The 14,992-nt window shown below is 49.2% G+C and overlaps 1 protein-coding gene across 8 annotated transcripts in view; it reads left to right on the top strand.

Annotated features, from left to right (window-relative positions):
* Positions 1–14,992, top strand: part of SYNJ2 (synaptojanin 2) — a 121,530-nt gene that overhangs the window by 98,617 nt on the left and 7,921 nt on the right. For 7 of the 8 annotated variants that reach the window (XR_005201804.1, XR_001828104.2, XM_017538567.2 and 4 more), the window contains 9 exons: positions 1,953–2,109; positions 3,118–3,235; positions 5,568–5,786; positions 5,891–5,969; positions 7,597–7,765; positions 8,169–8,342; positions 10,858–10,992; positions 12,792–12,904; positions 14,297–14,405. Coding sequence is in view for 6 of the 8 variants with exons in the window: in XM_017538567.2 (XP_017394056.1) it covers positions 1,953–2,109; positions 3,118–3,235; positions 5,568–5,786; positions 5,891–5,969; positions 7,597–7,765; positions 8,169–8,342; positions 10,858–10,992; positions 12,792–12,904; positions 14,297–14,405 (1,273 nt within the window). In the remaining 2 variants the exon portion in view is untranslated. The remainder of the gene's footprint in view (positions 1–1,952; positions 2,110–3,117; positions 3,236–5,567; positions 5,787–5,890; positions 5,970–7,596; positions 7,766–8,168; positions 8,343–10,857; positions 10,993–12,791; positions 12,905–14,296; positions 14,406–14,992) is intronic. The other variant, XM_017538577.2, reaches the window with a different exon arrangement.

Genomic DNA, 14,992 nt, shown 5'->3' with positions numbered 1-14,992 from the left:
TTTTTTTTGAGGCAGAGTCTTGTTCTGTCACCCAGGCTGGAGTGCAGTGGCGCTGTCTTGGCTCACTGCAACCTCCGCCTCCCAAGTTCAAACGATTCTTGTGCCTCAGCCTCCTGAGTAGCTGGGATTATAGGTGTGCACCACCATGCCCGGCTAATTTTTGTATTTTTCCTAGAGATGGGGTTTCACCATGTTGGCCAGGATGGTCTCAAACTCTTGGCCTCAGGTAATCTGCCCACCTCGGCCTCCCAAAGTGCTGGGACTACAGGTGTGAGCCACCACTCCCAGCCAACCTTCTCCTCCTTCTAATACTGTTATTTTAGTGCCTGTTTGCTTTCGAGCAGGGTAGATTGAGATGAGGGGAGTATATTTAAATTCCATTTACCTGTGGAGAAAGAAGCTGGTTAAATGTGTGAGGGCCAGGAGTGGTGGCTCACGCCTGTAATCCCAGCACTTTGGGAGGCTAAGGTGGGAGGATCACTTGAGTGCAGGAGTTTGAGACCAGCCAGGGCAACATAGCGAGACCCCGTCTCTACCAAAAATAGAAAAAAATGAGCTGGGTGGTAGTGCATGCCTGTAGTCCCAGCTACTCTGGAGGCTGAGATCAGAGAGTCACCTAAGCCCAGGAGGTCAAGGCTGCAGTGAGCCAAAATCACACCACTGCACTCCAGCCTGGCCAACAAGGTGAAACCCCATCTCTGCGAAAAATACGAAAATTAGCTGGGCATGGTAGCAGGAGTGGTGGCTCACACCTGTAATCCCAGCACTTTGGGAGGCTAAGGTGGGAGGATCACTTGTGATGCCTGTAATCCCAGCTACCCGGCAGACTCAGGCAGAAGAATCGCTTGAACCCAGGAGGCGCAGATTGCAATGAGTAGAGATCACACCACTGCACTCCAGCCTGGGCAACAAGAGTGAAACTCCATCTCAAAAAAAAAAAAAAAGAAAAGAGAAAAAGTGTAGGACAGGACAGATAAGGTCTCTCCTGAAGCGAGATTTGGAGGTTCTTTGAGGTTTACTGTCTTCCTGCCTCAGTGCCTGCCAGTGTGTGGAGTGCTAAAGGGTTGCCACATAGACAAGTGACCACACAGCCTCCTAAGGCCAGTTTTCCTTTCTTCCTACTGCCAGTATTCTCCCCTCCTTTCAGTGATGCCTGAGAGAATGAGGGTTATGTTTTCTCTGGGTCTTCCTATGGTGACAAGGCCAATCCAAAGCTAAACAAAGAGAAGAGGGTTGTGCATGGGGGCTCATGATTGTAATCCCAGCACTTTGGGAGGCCAAGGCAGGAGGATTGCCTAAGCCCAGAAGTTTGAGACTAGCCTGGGAGACATAGGGAGACCCTGTCTCCACAAAAAATAAAATTAGCTGGGCATCATGGTGAGCGCCTATGGTCCCAGGTACTTGGGAGGCTGAGGCAGGAGGATCACATGAGCCTCAAAGGTTGAGGCCGTAGGGAGCTGCAATTGTGCCACTGCACTTCAACCTGAGTGAAAGAGAGAGACCCCTGGGAGAGAGAAGGGGGTGGGGAGGAGATCTGACTTTGACTCTGCACTTCTGTGTACTTAACTCATTTACTGAACAAACATGGATGAAGGCCTCGGTGGCTGTGGGCCGGACATTGCAGCAGGCATGGGACTGTAAAGATGGGCACCCTGACCCCTCCCTCCAACCCTTCACTGTCTCCTGGGGAGCAGCAAGCAGACAGTGGCTAGATCAGATGCTGCAGCAGGTGGGGAGATACAGGGTGTGTGTCCCTCAGTGGGCTAAGCTGAGGATCGCTCTTTTGCTAACTAAAAGGCACACATGTGTCCAGTTTCAGACAGACTTTCAAATGTAATGGTGCTTCTGTTACTTTTTAGGAATAGGGACTTGCCTTTTCAGTTTTCATTTTTGTATATAGCATTCAGGATCTAAAATGTAGGTGGCCTCATGACTTCTTTTTCTCCCAATAGATTTTTAAGGACTTTCAGGAAGGAGCCATTAACTTCGGACCCACCTACAAGTATGACGTCGGCTCAGCCGCCTACGATACAAGTGACAAATGCCGCACTCCGGCCTGGACGGACCGGGTGCTGTGGTGGAGGAAGAAACATCCCTTTGATAAAACAGGTGAGGGGCTGTTCAAGAGCCAGCAGAAGGCGGATGAGAAACGCTGGGAAGTCTCGTTCCCCCCAGCCCAGTGCTCCGCCACATAAGTGGGTCTTCTTCATCACCCAGATGACACAAAAGTCATCCCAGACTTAACCCCTAAGCTTTGGAAGTTGTGCTTTCAGGGGGCTCCCCCTCTGGCTTCATTCTGGAGACACTGACTTGCAAATAGGTCTCCTCTTGGCTCCCCCCGCCCCTTTTTTTCTGGGTGGGGAAAGAGAGCAGGGAAGCACCAGGTGGCCTCCCTGCCTGGCCCCACACTCCCCATCATGTTCTTTATCCAGCCCGATTTGTTCAGCTGCATTCTCACCTGCTTAGAGCCCTAATTCCAAATTGAACACGTGCATGACACAGTAAAACTATGAGTTTTTAAAAATAATTGGTTGTCAAGTATGTTTTATACAACTGTTTATGCCCAGCTAGGAAGTGAAGTTTATTTAAAGTTAGAATGCCTGTAACTGGTACATTTAAACAACAACAACAACGACAACAACAATTAGTTACACATTTTGGCCAGGAAACTGCATCTGTAAACAGACAATGTAGATTTCCTTCAGATGAGTTTGTGAACATGTGCGTGGCCCCAGGGCTCTGAGAGGTGGGGCCTGGAATGAGTCTTCCTGTTCTCAGCTCCTGCAGCTCTTACTGTCCCCATTGCTGCCAATCTCCTGGGATTCCTGGGTCCTGGAAACGCGGCAGCAACATTTGCGTCTCAGGCCCACAGTCGGCCCGCTGGCGAGGACTGCAGGCATGGTCATGACAGTTTTGAATAATTAGGTGTGAGGAATGTTTTTAACCAAAGGCCTCAAAGCATCTGAAGCCTGGATCCAAGGTCAAGGAGTCAAGAGGATGAGTCTGGGGCACGGGGCGGTTCGTGGCGCAGACCTCTATTGTGGGGGTTTCATGATCGCATTCCTGGATATTGACACAATTCTGTGTCGCTCTCTCCAACGGAAACCCTGTGAGTAGCTGGAGAACTCAACCTTCTAGAGAGTGATCTAGATGTTGACACCAAAGTCAGACACACCTGGTCTCCTGGTGTCCTCCAGTACTACGGCCGTGCGGAGCTGCAAGCGTCTGATCACAGGTAGGTCCTCACTTCGATGGCATTTTCTCCTGTGCTGGGGAAGGCAGCATCTCTCTCTCCGCAGGGAACTGCATGCTTTGCCCGTAAGGATGTGTTTACCCATGTGGGTGCATGTGTGCATAAATACACCAAAGAACACAGAATGATAGAACAGATAGCTGTGGACCCACCACCAAGAATTCCTAAATGTTAGCGTTTTGTCATTGCTCCATATCATAAATGACATCATTTATGAAAATTTCGAAGATGCAACCTATGTATTTCGTGACTTTTATATTTTCTAAATGATGTCATTATGCAACTTTTTTGTTACTTACTATTTTTGAGATGCAGTCATATTGATGTTATAGATCTGGTTCATTCATTTGTAACTGCTGTCTAGTATCCCACTAAATATATCCATGGAACTCACAACTTACCCATTTACCTCTTGATGAATATTTTCTCCAGGATTTTATTATTACAAACGGAGTCTCGATGTATCACCCAGGCTGGAGTGTAGTGGTGTGCACTACAACCTCCACCTCCCAAGTTCAAGCAGTTCTCCTGCCTTAGCCTCCCAAGTAGCTGGGATTACAGGTGCATGCCACACCTGCCTAATTTTTGTATTTTTAGTAGAGATGGGGTTTCACCACGTTGGCCAAGCTGGTCCCAAACTCCTGACCTCAGGTGATCCACCTGCCTCAGCCTCCCAAAGTGCTGGGATTACAGGTGTGAGCCACCACATCTGGCCCTGGTATGCCGGGCTTTTTAAAGGCTCTGTGCCTCATGCATTGAGGATGGGGTGGATGCCACAGAGAGAGCGCAGTGGGCACTGGCGCCTGTGCACTAGGATGGAGGCAGAGGGAGACTCACCCTGCAGAACGTCTTTAAAGACAGAGGAGAGAATGGCATTTGAGGGTGTGAATAAGGAAGAGTTTGACCTTCCCAAGGCTGCTGCCAAAATTCTCCCATCAGTTTCAACTTTTACAAGGGAAGAAATTAAGAAAAGGAAGGTGGGGAGCAGTTGTCAACCAAAAAGCCTATTTTGTCTTTTGAGACGTAGTCCTCCAGGCTGGAGTGCAGTGGTATGATGTTGGCTCACTGCAACCTCCACTCCCAGGGTTCAAGCGATTCTCATGTCTCAGCCTCCCAAGTAGCTGGCATTACAGGCGTGTGTCAACACGCCTCGCTGATTTTTATATTTTTAGTAGAAACAGCATTCTGCCATGTTAGCCAGGCTGGCCTCCATCCAACTCCTAGCCTCAAGAGATGGGGTTTCACCATGTTGGTCAGGCTGGTCTCGAACCCCAGACCTCGTGATCCACCTGCCTTGGCCTCCCAAAGTGCTGGGATTATAAGCGTGAGCCACCGTGTCCAGCTGAGTTGAGCCGTTTTCAATAAGGCTATGTAGTTTTTGTAATACAGGATTTTCTAAATGTTTGTAAATAGAGTAATAGCCATCCCTATGTCATAATTACTGTAAGGTTTGCATTATTTCCTGCTGGACTGTTTTCCTGTTTACGTCATTGATTTTTACATTATTCCTAATGATTGCATAGTGTGTTATATGAATGTATCAGAACTGTTTCCCCATTAAGAAACAGAGCATGTTGGCCTGGCGCAGTGGCTCTACTAAAAATACAAAAATTAGCCAGGTGTGGTGGCACGCATCTGTAATCCCAGCTACTCAGGAAGCTGAGACAGGAGAATCGCTTGAGTCTGGGAGGCGGAGGTTGCAGTGAGCCCAGATCACACCACTGCACTCCAGCTGGGGCGACAGAGGGAGAGACTGTCTCAAAAAAATCAATAAATAAACAGAGCATTTCCTTTTTTTCCCCTCCCATCAATAATGCTGTAAATGATCAACCTCATGCGTTAAATCTTTGTCATAAAGTCTGAGAAGTGAGATTACTAGGTGAAGAGAGATGAACAATTTCGGAACTCTGTAAAGTGCTAAACAGTCCTGAAAAGCCTGCACCCTGGGCAGAGTGCAGGCGCCCACTTCCCTCTGTCCTTGGCAGGACTAAGGATCACCACGTCAAAAGTCTTTGCTGATGGCTGGTTATTTTCCAAGTGCGGGGATGCATCTTTAGAGCGCCACACTCTATTTTTCCTCTCAAATTATCCTTAGATTAAAATGCCAAGGTGATACTAAGATGAAGGAAAGATGAGGACTAAAACGCCAGGGCAGGGCCGCTCGCCTGCAAATCCACCTGCTGGCGGCCACATTCTCAGGCTGCTGACTGTTTACAGAGAGCCCTGGGAGACAGAGGCTGGGCACTGGAGGCAGCGGGTGTGGACATCTGTCCCAGGCTCACTGTCATCCCTCTTTTGTTCCTGTCTCACGCAGACCCGTGCTGGCGATCGTGGAGGTGGAAGTTCAGGAAGTCGACGTGGGTGCTCGGGAGAGGGTTTTCCAGGAAGTGTCCTCTTTCCAGGGCCCCCTGGACGCTACTGTTGTGGTAAACCTTCAGTCACCGACCTCAGAAGAGAAAAATGAGTTTCCCGAGGACCTGCGAACTGAACTCATGCAGACCTTGGGGAATTACGGGACAATTGTTCTCGTCAGGTAACTGCTGCCCTGACTGATGTGGGGTCCAGGGGATGTCGGTGAGGATCCATGAGAGCTGCCGGGTCGTTCTTGGCATTGACTTGGCATTTCATTTATTCCAGGATTAACCAAGGGCAGATGCTGGTGACTTTTGCAGACAGCCACTCGGCTCTCAGTGTCCTAGATGTGGATGGCATGAAGGTACGCTGTGCTATGCTTGACCACACTGTAGGTGGGGCCTGGTTAAGCCCTATTTTTGCGTGGGCATGTCTTCTCCCCTCTTCTTGCCCTGACCTGTGGCCCAACCTGCACCTTTCTTTTCTTTCTTTTTTTTTTTTTTTTTGAGACAGGGTCTTGCTCTGTCATTCAGGCCAGAGTGCAGTGACACAATCACAGTTCACTGAAGCCTTGAGCCTTCCAGACTCAAGCAGTCCTCCCATCTCAGCTTCTCAAGGAGCTGGGACCCAGGCATGCCACCATGCCCAGATAATTTTTCCAATTGTTTGTAGAGACAGGGTCTCGCTCTGTAGCCCCAGCTGGAGTACAGTGGGACAGTCATGGCTCTCACTGTAACCTCAGCCTCCCGGGCTCCCGTCATCCTCCCGCCTCAACCTCCCAACGTGTTGAGATTACAGGCATGAGCTTTCATGCCTCACCACCAATCTGTCTTTGTGTGTAGACACCATATGCAGGATAGAGTTTGGATTCTTCACTCTGGTTCTGAGATGTCTCATGTCCTGCTCTGGCTACTTGCAGAATAGGGAAGAAGGCTGGGTGTAGTGGCTCACACCTGTAATCCTAGCGCTTTGGGAGGCCGAGGTGGGCAGATCACCCCAGGTCAGGACATTGAGACCAGCCTGGACAACATGGCAAAACCCTGTCTCTACTAAGAATACAAAAATTAGCCAGGCATGGTGGCTTGCGCCTGTAGTCCCAGCTACTCAGGAGGCTGAGGCAGGAGAATCACCTGAACCCAGGAGACGGAGATTGCAGTGAGCCAAGATCACACCACTGCACTCCAGCCTGGGTGACAGAATGAAATTCTGTCTCAAAAAACCAACCAACCAAACAAACAGAACAGGGAGGAAGAATGTGAGTCACGGTGTGCTGCGCTGGATGGCCGCGGTAGCCAGCAGCTGCAGGAGATTAGCCATTTGAGAGTGTAGTTCCCACCGAGTTACTTCATGTGTCTTGGCTCGCACCTCCATGTGGGAGACTGTTCCAGTCTTTCTCTTTAGAGTATGTATTTTGGAATATGCAGCTCATAGGTAGTTTCCATTTTTATAGTATCTTGGCTTTAAGTTTATACCAAGGGGGAAGCTGGAGATGAGAGTTTAACTTTTTTTTTTTTTTTTTTTTTTAGTGTCTCATTTTGTTACTTAGGCTGGAGTGCAGTGGTATAATCTCAACTCACTGCAGCCTCCACCTCCCAGATTCAAGCATTTCTGCCTCAGCCTCCCGAGTAGCTGAGACTACAGGCACATACCACCACACCCAGCTAATTTTTGTTGGTAGTAGAGATAGGGTTTTGCCATGTTGGTCAGACTGGTCTCAAACTCCTGACTTCAAGGGATCCACCTGCTTCGGCCTCTCAAAGTGCTGGGATTACAGGCATGAGCCACTGCACCAGGCCTAGTTCAACTTTTTTTCAACCAGATGTATGAAAGCTATGCTGTGTCCCCCTGAGGTCTGGACCCTTGGTTTTTCATGGCCAAACATAAAGATTGGCCTCACTGCGGGTGTGTGGGTTTGGATGAGAAGCACTGTGTGATCAACAGGACTGGTCATGATTTTTATTTATTCCTGGGTGACCGCTCTGCCCTCCCAGGTAAAAGGCAGAGCAGTGAAGATTAGACCGAAGACGAAGGACTGGCTGAAAGGTTTGCGAGAGGAGATCATTCGGAAACGAGACAGCATGGGCCCTGTGTCTCCCACTGCCAACTCCTGTTTGCTGGAGGAAAACTTTGACTTCACAAGTTTGGACTATGAGTCAGAAGGTTAGTCACCCTGCAGGGAGGGATGAGCAAGCCATTCTTCCAGCAACAGGGCCGAGCTTTTAAGGACACCTTCTAAAGCCTACCTTGCAGAAGTGACAGAGGACACCCACAGGGCAAGCCCTCCATCCCATGTGATGAACATGTTCATATGTGTGGACAGTGCATGCTATGGTACCTGGGAATGGAGGTGTCTAAACTTATGCTACAAACACTGGCTTTGAGGATGGCAGAGCTGTGGGCATACCAGTGGAGCAGGGGTACCATCCCTGCTGGCACCCGGACCCTGGGTTGCAGGGCAGAGTGCAGGTGTCCAGACAGGAGCCGAACTAGTCCCACTGATGAAAGACCATGCCTTTTCCCCTCATTGTTTTCACCTTAATTGTGATTCATCTCCTTCTCCCAGGGGATATTCTTGAAGAGGATGAAGACTACTTGGTGGATGAACTCAGTCAGCCTGGGGTCTCAGACAGTGAACTGGGGGGAGATGACCTCTCTGATGTCCCCAGCCCCACAGCAGTGGCTCCGCCCAGCAAGTCCCCTGCACTCACCAAAAAGAAGCAGCATCCGACGTACAAAGGTAGCCTGACCCTTTTTTTCTCAGGAGCCCCTGCCACAGAGTCAGCTCAGGATAGACTTCTCTTTTTCTCTCAGCAGTTGGGCACTGTGTGATGTCAAGTTTGCGGGTCCCAGGAGAGACTTGAACCAGGCAGGCCCAGCGAGTGGTGGGGACAGCTCTGCAGAGGCAGCCAGCTCCCACACCCTGAGTTCCTCTAGTATTTTATTTTTTTACAGTAACTTGTACCCCCGTGAGACACCAGATTCAAGATAATTCCTGTTTCCTCTGGCCATTCAAATGGTTGTATATTTGTGATTATTTCCCACCCCCCACAAAACTCTTCTGATTTGGCGGGGCACAGTGGCTCACACCTATAATCCCAGAACTTTGGGAGGCTGAGATGGGCAGATTGCTTAAGGTCAGGAGTCGAGACCAGCCTGGCCAACATGGTAAAACCCCGTTCTCTACTAAAAATATTTTTTAAAAATTAGCAGGGCATGGTGGTGCATGTGCCTATAATCCCAGCTACTCAGGAGACTGAGACAGGAGAATCACTTGAACCCAAGAGGCAGAGGTTGCAGTGAGCCGAGATTGCCCCACTGCACTCCATCTTGGGCGACAAAGTGAGACTCCATCTCAAAAAAAAAAAAAACAACTTCCGATTCAATCCCAATAGAGACATATTCCATATCTATGTCCTGAGTTGCTGGTGTATTGTCACATTTATATAATATCATATTGTCATACAATCATGCTACATGGCCATATCATTGTATCATTTTAGACTTAAGAGGGCCTGAAAGGTCACATAGATTGAACCACACACCCTTAGATTAAATGATACAACCTTTTTTTTTGGGGGGGACAGGCTCTTATTCTGTCTCGCAGGCTGGAGTGCAGTGATACGATCTCAGCTCACTGCAACCTCCACCTCCCAGGCTCAAGTGAACCTCCCACCTAGGCCTCCTAGAGTGCTGGGATTACAGGCGTGAGTCCCTGCACCTAGCCAATAACTGTTTTGAGTAACTTCTGAAGCCCACTAGTGTTACATGGCTGGCAGATAGGGTGGTTCATGCTTCAGTGTCAGCTTCGTTGATGTTGTTCCATTCATAGCCAGGCATGCCTCTAGCTGTGAGTCATTGTGCCCCGAATTGGAGGATGCTCTAACCAGCAGGTGCAGGAGCTCAGCCATGCATTGGGTCCCTTGAGCTGGGACTGAGAACAGAGAACAGGCTGAAAATGAATTAAGATACTTCTCAGGAAGGGTACTTTGCCAGGAGAGGTGCAAAGACCTCCAAGCCCCTTGACTGTATGCTGGTCCCCACACTGATCAATAACTTGCCTACACCAAACCATCAGGAGCTTTTAAATGTATGCCTTTTTGAGCCCTGCCAGAGAGATCTGGATTTGGCAGGAGTGGGGTGGGACCCTGGAAGCCTGGCATTTCACCAAGCTTTCCAGGTGATTTGGATGCACAGCCAGGTGTGGGGAACCAAAACCAAAGCAGCAGCCTTCTCCAGAGCATCGCGGTGGTTCTGTGTGTTGCTCCTGCCAGGGGCGTCTGCCCTGGAGCTAAGTGGCTGGAGGGATGTGCTCTTCCCATGAGAAGGACCCTTTTCTTGGGAGTGACCATCATGCAGGCAGCTTCTGGAGCTAGTGTACGTGTGAGCACAGGTTCTCCTTTGCATGAAGAAGCTAATAGAGCGACACGAGACACATGGGTGGCTTTGCTACCTGGTGGGCATTGAGAGGGTCTTCCCTTGATGCTATGGGGTTATTCAGCCATTCCCATTTGTAGGAGAAATCCTGCTTTTCCCCAGTTCCAGCCTCCAGGACACATGGGGTGGAGCTGCTGGATATGAGGAGTGGGGTGTCTGAGCCAAAGTGAACTGGAGAGGGCCATGCTGTGGGGCGGCCCAAAGGCTGCTGATTTGATCTGTAGCGAAGCAGGAGCCTTGCCTTCTCAGGACTCCTCAGCCTCTTGGAAGGTGCGTGCAGGGCAGGTCAGGATGGCAGACCCTTGGAAGTGGCCGGCCACGGGCCCACAGGGTTTGGGAATTGACAAGGGAGCAGGATGCCCAGTCCTAAGCACTGGCCACTGCATGCCAGACTGCCCTGCTGCCAGAGCGGGGAGAGTAAGCCTCAGCTTCCTCAGTCAGTGTGTTGAGTGAGGAATTCAAAACGCCTCCCCATGGTTGGGTGACCCTCAGGGGCTGTTTGCAACTGTCTCCTCCACTCTGTGCGAGTCTTGTTATTTCACAAGAAAACACGCTTTGAAATGCTTTGAAATAGCTCAGTGTCTCTCAGTCTGAGAAACACATGTTGTCCATGGTTCAGTGAATGTTCCAAGCAGGCACTGGGTACCCTCCCCGCCCCCACCCCTCGCCAGCAGACAGGAATGCCCATTTCTGGACAGAGACTTCAACTGTCCTGCACCAGGTCCCCCTGCCACATGCGGCCTCCTGTGCTCAGACCCGTGTCTGACATGCCTGAGTGTGGACAGACCGTTGTACTCACGCCCCGCCATGTCCTCCAGATGACGCAGACCTGGTGGAGCTCAAGCGGGCGCTGGAAGCCGTCGGGGAGTTCCGCCACCGTTCTCCGAGCAGGTCTCTGTCGGTCCCCAACCGGCCTCGGCCACCTCACCCCCCGCAGAGACCCCCCCCTCCAAGTAAGACACTGCTTGCTTTCAGCTCCCTGGATGCCTGCCGGGAATAACTGCGCGTTCCCTGCTACTGAAAACACGGCTTGGAATCCACTTCTCCTGGCCTTCGGGTCCCCACAGGGCCTCTTCCTCCTGGGGCTCCTTTTTGTTGTAAATCCAGGACGTGTTTGACGTCAGGGCTAGTTGTGTTTCTCACGGCACGTTAAACGGTTCCTTTCCAAAACTGCTCTTCACCCTGGAGCTGGGCTTTGGCGTCAAGCTGCTGTCCCTTGGCAGCCTTAGAGCATGCAGAATCGGGCGCAGCCGTGGGAGGGACTGAGCTTCGCAGTCAGATGCGTCTCTCCTCAGCTGCTGCGCAGTCCTCGCTCTGCTGCCGAGAAAGCAAAGCTGTGATGTGCTTTTGATCAGCTTCCATCTTCCCACCACTGTTTCCTTCTCCCTCCCCAAAAATGCAATGATCAGATTTAGATCTTCCTAAGCCGTTACTTCAGAACTGGGCTTATCGCAGCTGATGTCACGGTAGTAACCAGTGGCAAGCCTCATGCCCAGATATAAAAATAACCTAAACATAACATATCTAAGTCATCTATTATTGTGGAAATTTTAGAGATAACTATAAAGAACAAAATTTTAAAATTCACTTGACGACCTTCAGATAAAATTATTACAAAAGACTTCTTTTTCCAGTTACATTTATCTGTAGCAACGTATTTTTTTTTTTTTTTTTTTACAGAATTAATACCTATTTTCTCTGGTCAATTGTCTTTCATTTAACCGGCTATATTTTCTGTGTCATTAAATGTTCTAAAACATGATTTGTTAATGGCTGCAAGTATAATTTAAAAGTATAATTTAACAGTTTATTCCCCTGCTTTGGATTTTTTTTTTTTTTTTGGAGATGGGCTTATTCTATTGCCCAGGCCGGAGTGCAGGGATCTCACAGCCACTGCAGCCTTGACCTCCTCGGCTCAAGCAGTCCTCCCGCCTCAGAGCTAGGACCACAGGCACGTGCCACCAGTCTTGGCGGTGTTGTTTTTGTTTTTGTTTTTGTTTTTATTTCTGTTTTTTTTGTAGAGACAGTTTCACCATGTTGCCCAGGCTTGTGTTTTTGAAAGATTTTCTTCCCCACAAAATATTTAAAAAATCTGGTCCTTGGGCCAGGCACAGTGGCTCACACCTGTAATCCCAGCATTTTGGGAGGCCAAGACAGGCAAGTCGCCTGAGGTCAGAGTGCCAGACAAACCTGGCCAGCATGATGAAACCCTGTCTGTACTAAAAAAAAATACAAAAATCAGCTGGACGTGGTGTCAGGAGCCTGTAATCCCAGCTACTCAGGAAACTGAGGCAGGAGAATTGCTTGAACCTGGGAGGTGGAGGTTGCAGTGAGCCAACCTCCACCTGGGCCACTGCACTCCAGCCTGGGCAGCAACAGAGTGAGACATCGTGTCAAAAAAAAAAAAAAAAAAAAAAAAAATTTTTTTCCTAGTAATAGTATTTGGAACCATTTCAAAATCAATTGGTTTTTATATCAGATCTGGCTCCCCAGGATTAAGGTTTGCATTCCAGTAATGCGTCTCCAGATCATCGACATCAATAGGCAGACACTGGCAGAATCTAGTGAGAAACTCCATAGGGAGCCCAGGAGGGCCCGGCTCTGTGGGCACCCTAGGTGCCGAGTGAGTACTCGGACCTCGCCGTGCCTGTGGTCTGCTGGGACATCCGCCTCGTCTAGTCGGGCTCCTGGCAGCTGGCTGGGAAACTGTGCTTCACTGAGATTGAGATTCTGCACTCCTTGGTTTTCACAGCCGGTTTAATGGTGAAAAAGTCGGCTTCAGATGCTTCCATCTCCTCCGGCACCCATGGGCAGTATTCAATTTTGCAGATGGCGAGACTCCTGCCAGGAGCACCTCAGCAACCAGTGAGTTCTTCTGCACTCATTTCACACCCAAGGGTTTTGCTGCGGGAGAGTATGGGATCTCTCTTCCCAGCAAATATATAGATTTACGTGTCTTTAACCCCTCTTCCTGCTCACCAGCGCATCTCCAGACCCCATAACCTACCCTCGAAGGTCCTCCATAGGGCTTTTAAATGGTTGTATGGAGTGTTCTAGAGAAAATCGCTTTTGATGAAAAATCCCAAGTATCCCTGGTTTCCAGACTTATCAATTTCTCTCTCTTCCCATTCTTGCCTCTGCCCGTAGTGTACGGACAGAGCATTTCTTGGTAGAAGGGAAAAGGGGAGAAATTCAGATTGTCATCCTGGGAAAATGATGATCATTCTGGAGTCAAGTTAGTTGAGAGAACAGGCTAAAAAGACATCTAAATAATGAAGTTGGGGAACACACTAGTAACAGTAACAGCTGTAGAGGATTATGGAGGTGCAGGGTTCCAGAGGGTTCTATGAACTGCTGGGAAAGAGAGCAGGTGAAGGCAGGGGAGTAGAGGGAAGAGAGGGGAGGCCAGGTGCTGGGGGGGGATGCCGTGCCCGGGATGCCTCTGGGGAGCTGGGCCTGGCCAGGTGCTTGTGCAGCCCTGGCAGGTGGAGGGGTGACTGGAGGCCAGTGGTTTACAGTAGTGAAAATAGGTCATGAAAGGCAACCCAGATGCTGGATGAAGAAGAAGAAAAAGCACTTCTGGCCATGCGTGGTGGCTCACGCCTGTAATGCCAGCACTTTGGGAGGCCGAGGTAGGTGGATCACCTGAGGTCAGGAGTTCAAGACCAGCCTGGCCAACATGGTGAAACCCTGTCTCTACTAAAAATACAAAAATTAGCTGGGCGTGGTGGCAGGCGCCTGTAATCCCAGCTACGTGGGAGGCTGAGACAGGAAAATCGCCTGAACCCAGGAGGCAGAGGATGCAGTGAGCCAAGATTGCGCCACTGGACTCCAGCCTGGGCAACGAAGAGCAAAACTCCATCTCAAAAAATAAAAATAAGGCACTTTTAAAGAAACACATGTCTGGAATATATTTTAATAACTCAGCCAGACCATGGAAAGAGTGGCCTCTGATTTTGCTTTCTGACTTTAACCTGGTTATTGAGATAAAGACAGAAGATGGTCAGTCCATATACAAAAATCTGTAACCACGCAGCTTTGGAGACAAGGGTCATTAGGTCTCTAGTGTATGGCGCTCTCGTTGGAAAGGGAGAGCTCCTGGGGGAAGAGAGGATGGCAGGGTGTGGTGGAGGCTGGAGTTTGTGTGGGCAGCATAGTCTGGGGGAGCCCTGCGCAGACCCGCAGGTAGCAGATGCATCCGTGAGGCTGTCTTCCTGCCTGTGCTGATACTCTGCTCTTCCTCATTCTGCCCTCAAGCCCAAGGCTCGGACTGGAATAAGTAAACCTTATAATGTCAAGCAGATCAAAACCACCAATGCCCAGGAGGCAGAAGCAGCAATCCGGTGTCTCCTGGAAGCCAGAGGAGGTAGGTCTTCTGCTGGAAGGGGAAACCCGATCCTCCTTTTCTTTTCCTCTCCCCACTAAAAGTGGTCTAGAAACGAAAATAACTTTTTATTCTTCTGGAGGCAACATTAAATGAAAGCATCCTTTAGCAACATTTTATATAAATCTATACTGATTGTCCATTTAAAATTCAGTGTGTATATGAAAATCATCCCAGGGCTCTTAAGCAGCATCTAGAGGAGAGACTGAAATAAACTAAATTGAATTTTAAAAACAGGTTAATGCTGCTGGCACTAAGTCATTCTGCCAGCTTTATAAAAAAGACACAGTTATAGTGTTTGTCCTAATTTCAGGCACAAAATCTACCTTTTAAATGGCTGGCAAGTGTAAGTAAAGTTTTTAGTGTCAGGCAGGGACCTCTTTACCACCATCCTGTGTGTTTTCTGTTGCGGTTACTTCACTGAACCCACATTAATCACCTTGGGTTCTCCCGGCTTCATTCATAATCACTGGTAATTTACACTTTTACATTTGGCCTTGGCTTTGTTCCAGAATATCCTTTGGCAAGAGGAGAGTGTGCCCTTTTTTTTTTTTTTTTTTTTTTTTTTT

Source organism: Cebus imitator, unplaced genomic scaffold (assembly GCF_001604975.1).
Source record: "Cebus imitator isolate Cc_AM_T3 unplaced genomic scaffold, Cebus_imitator-1.0 Scaffold6, whole genome shotgun sequence".
NCBI classification, from domain to species: Eukaryota; Metazoa; Chordata; class Mammalia; order Primates; family Cebidae; genus Cebus; species Cebus imitator.
The sequence above is the reverse complement of the archived record's forward strand: the minus strand, read 5'-3'. Positions and strand labels throughout refer to the sequence as shown.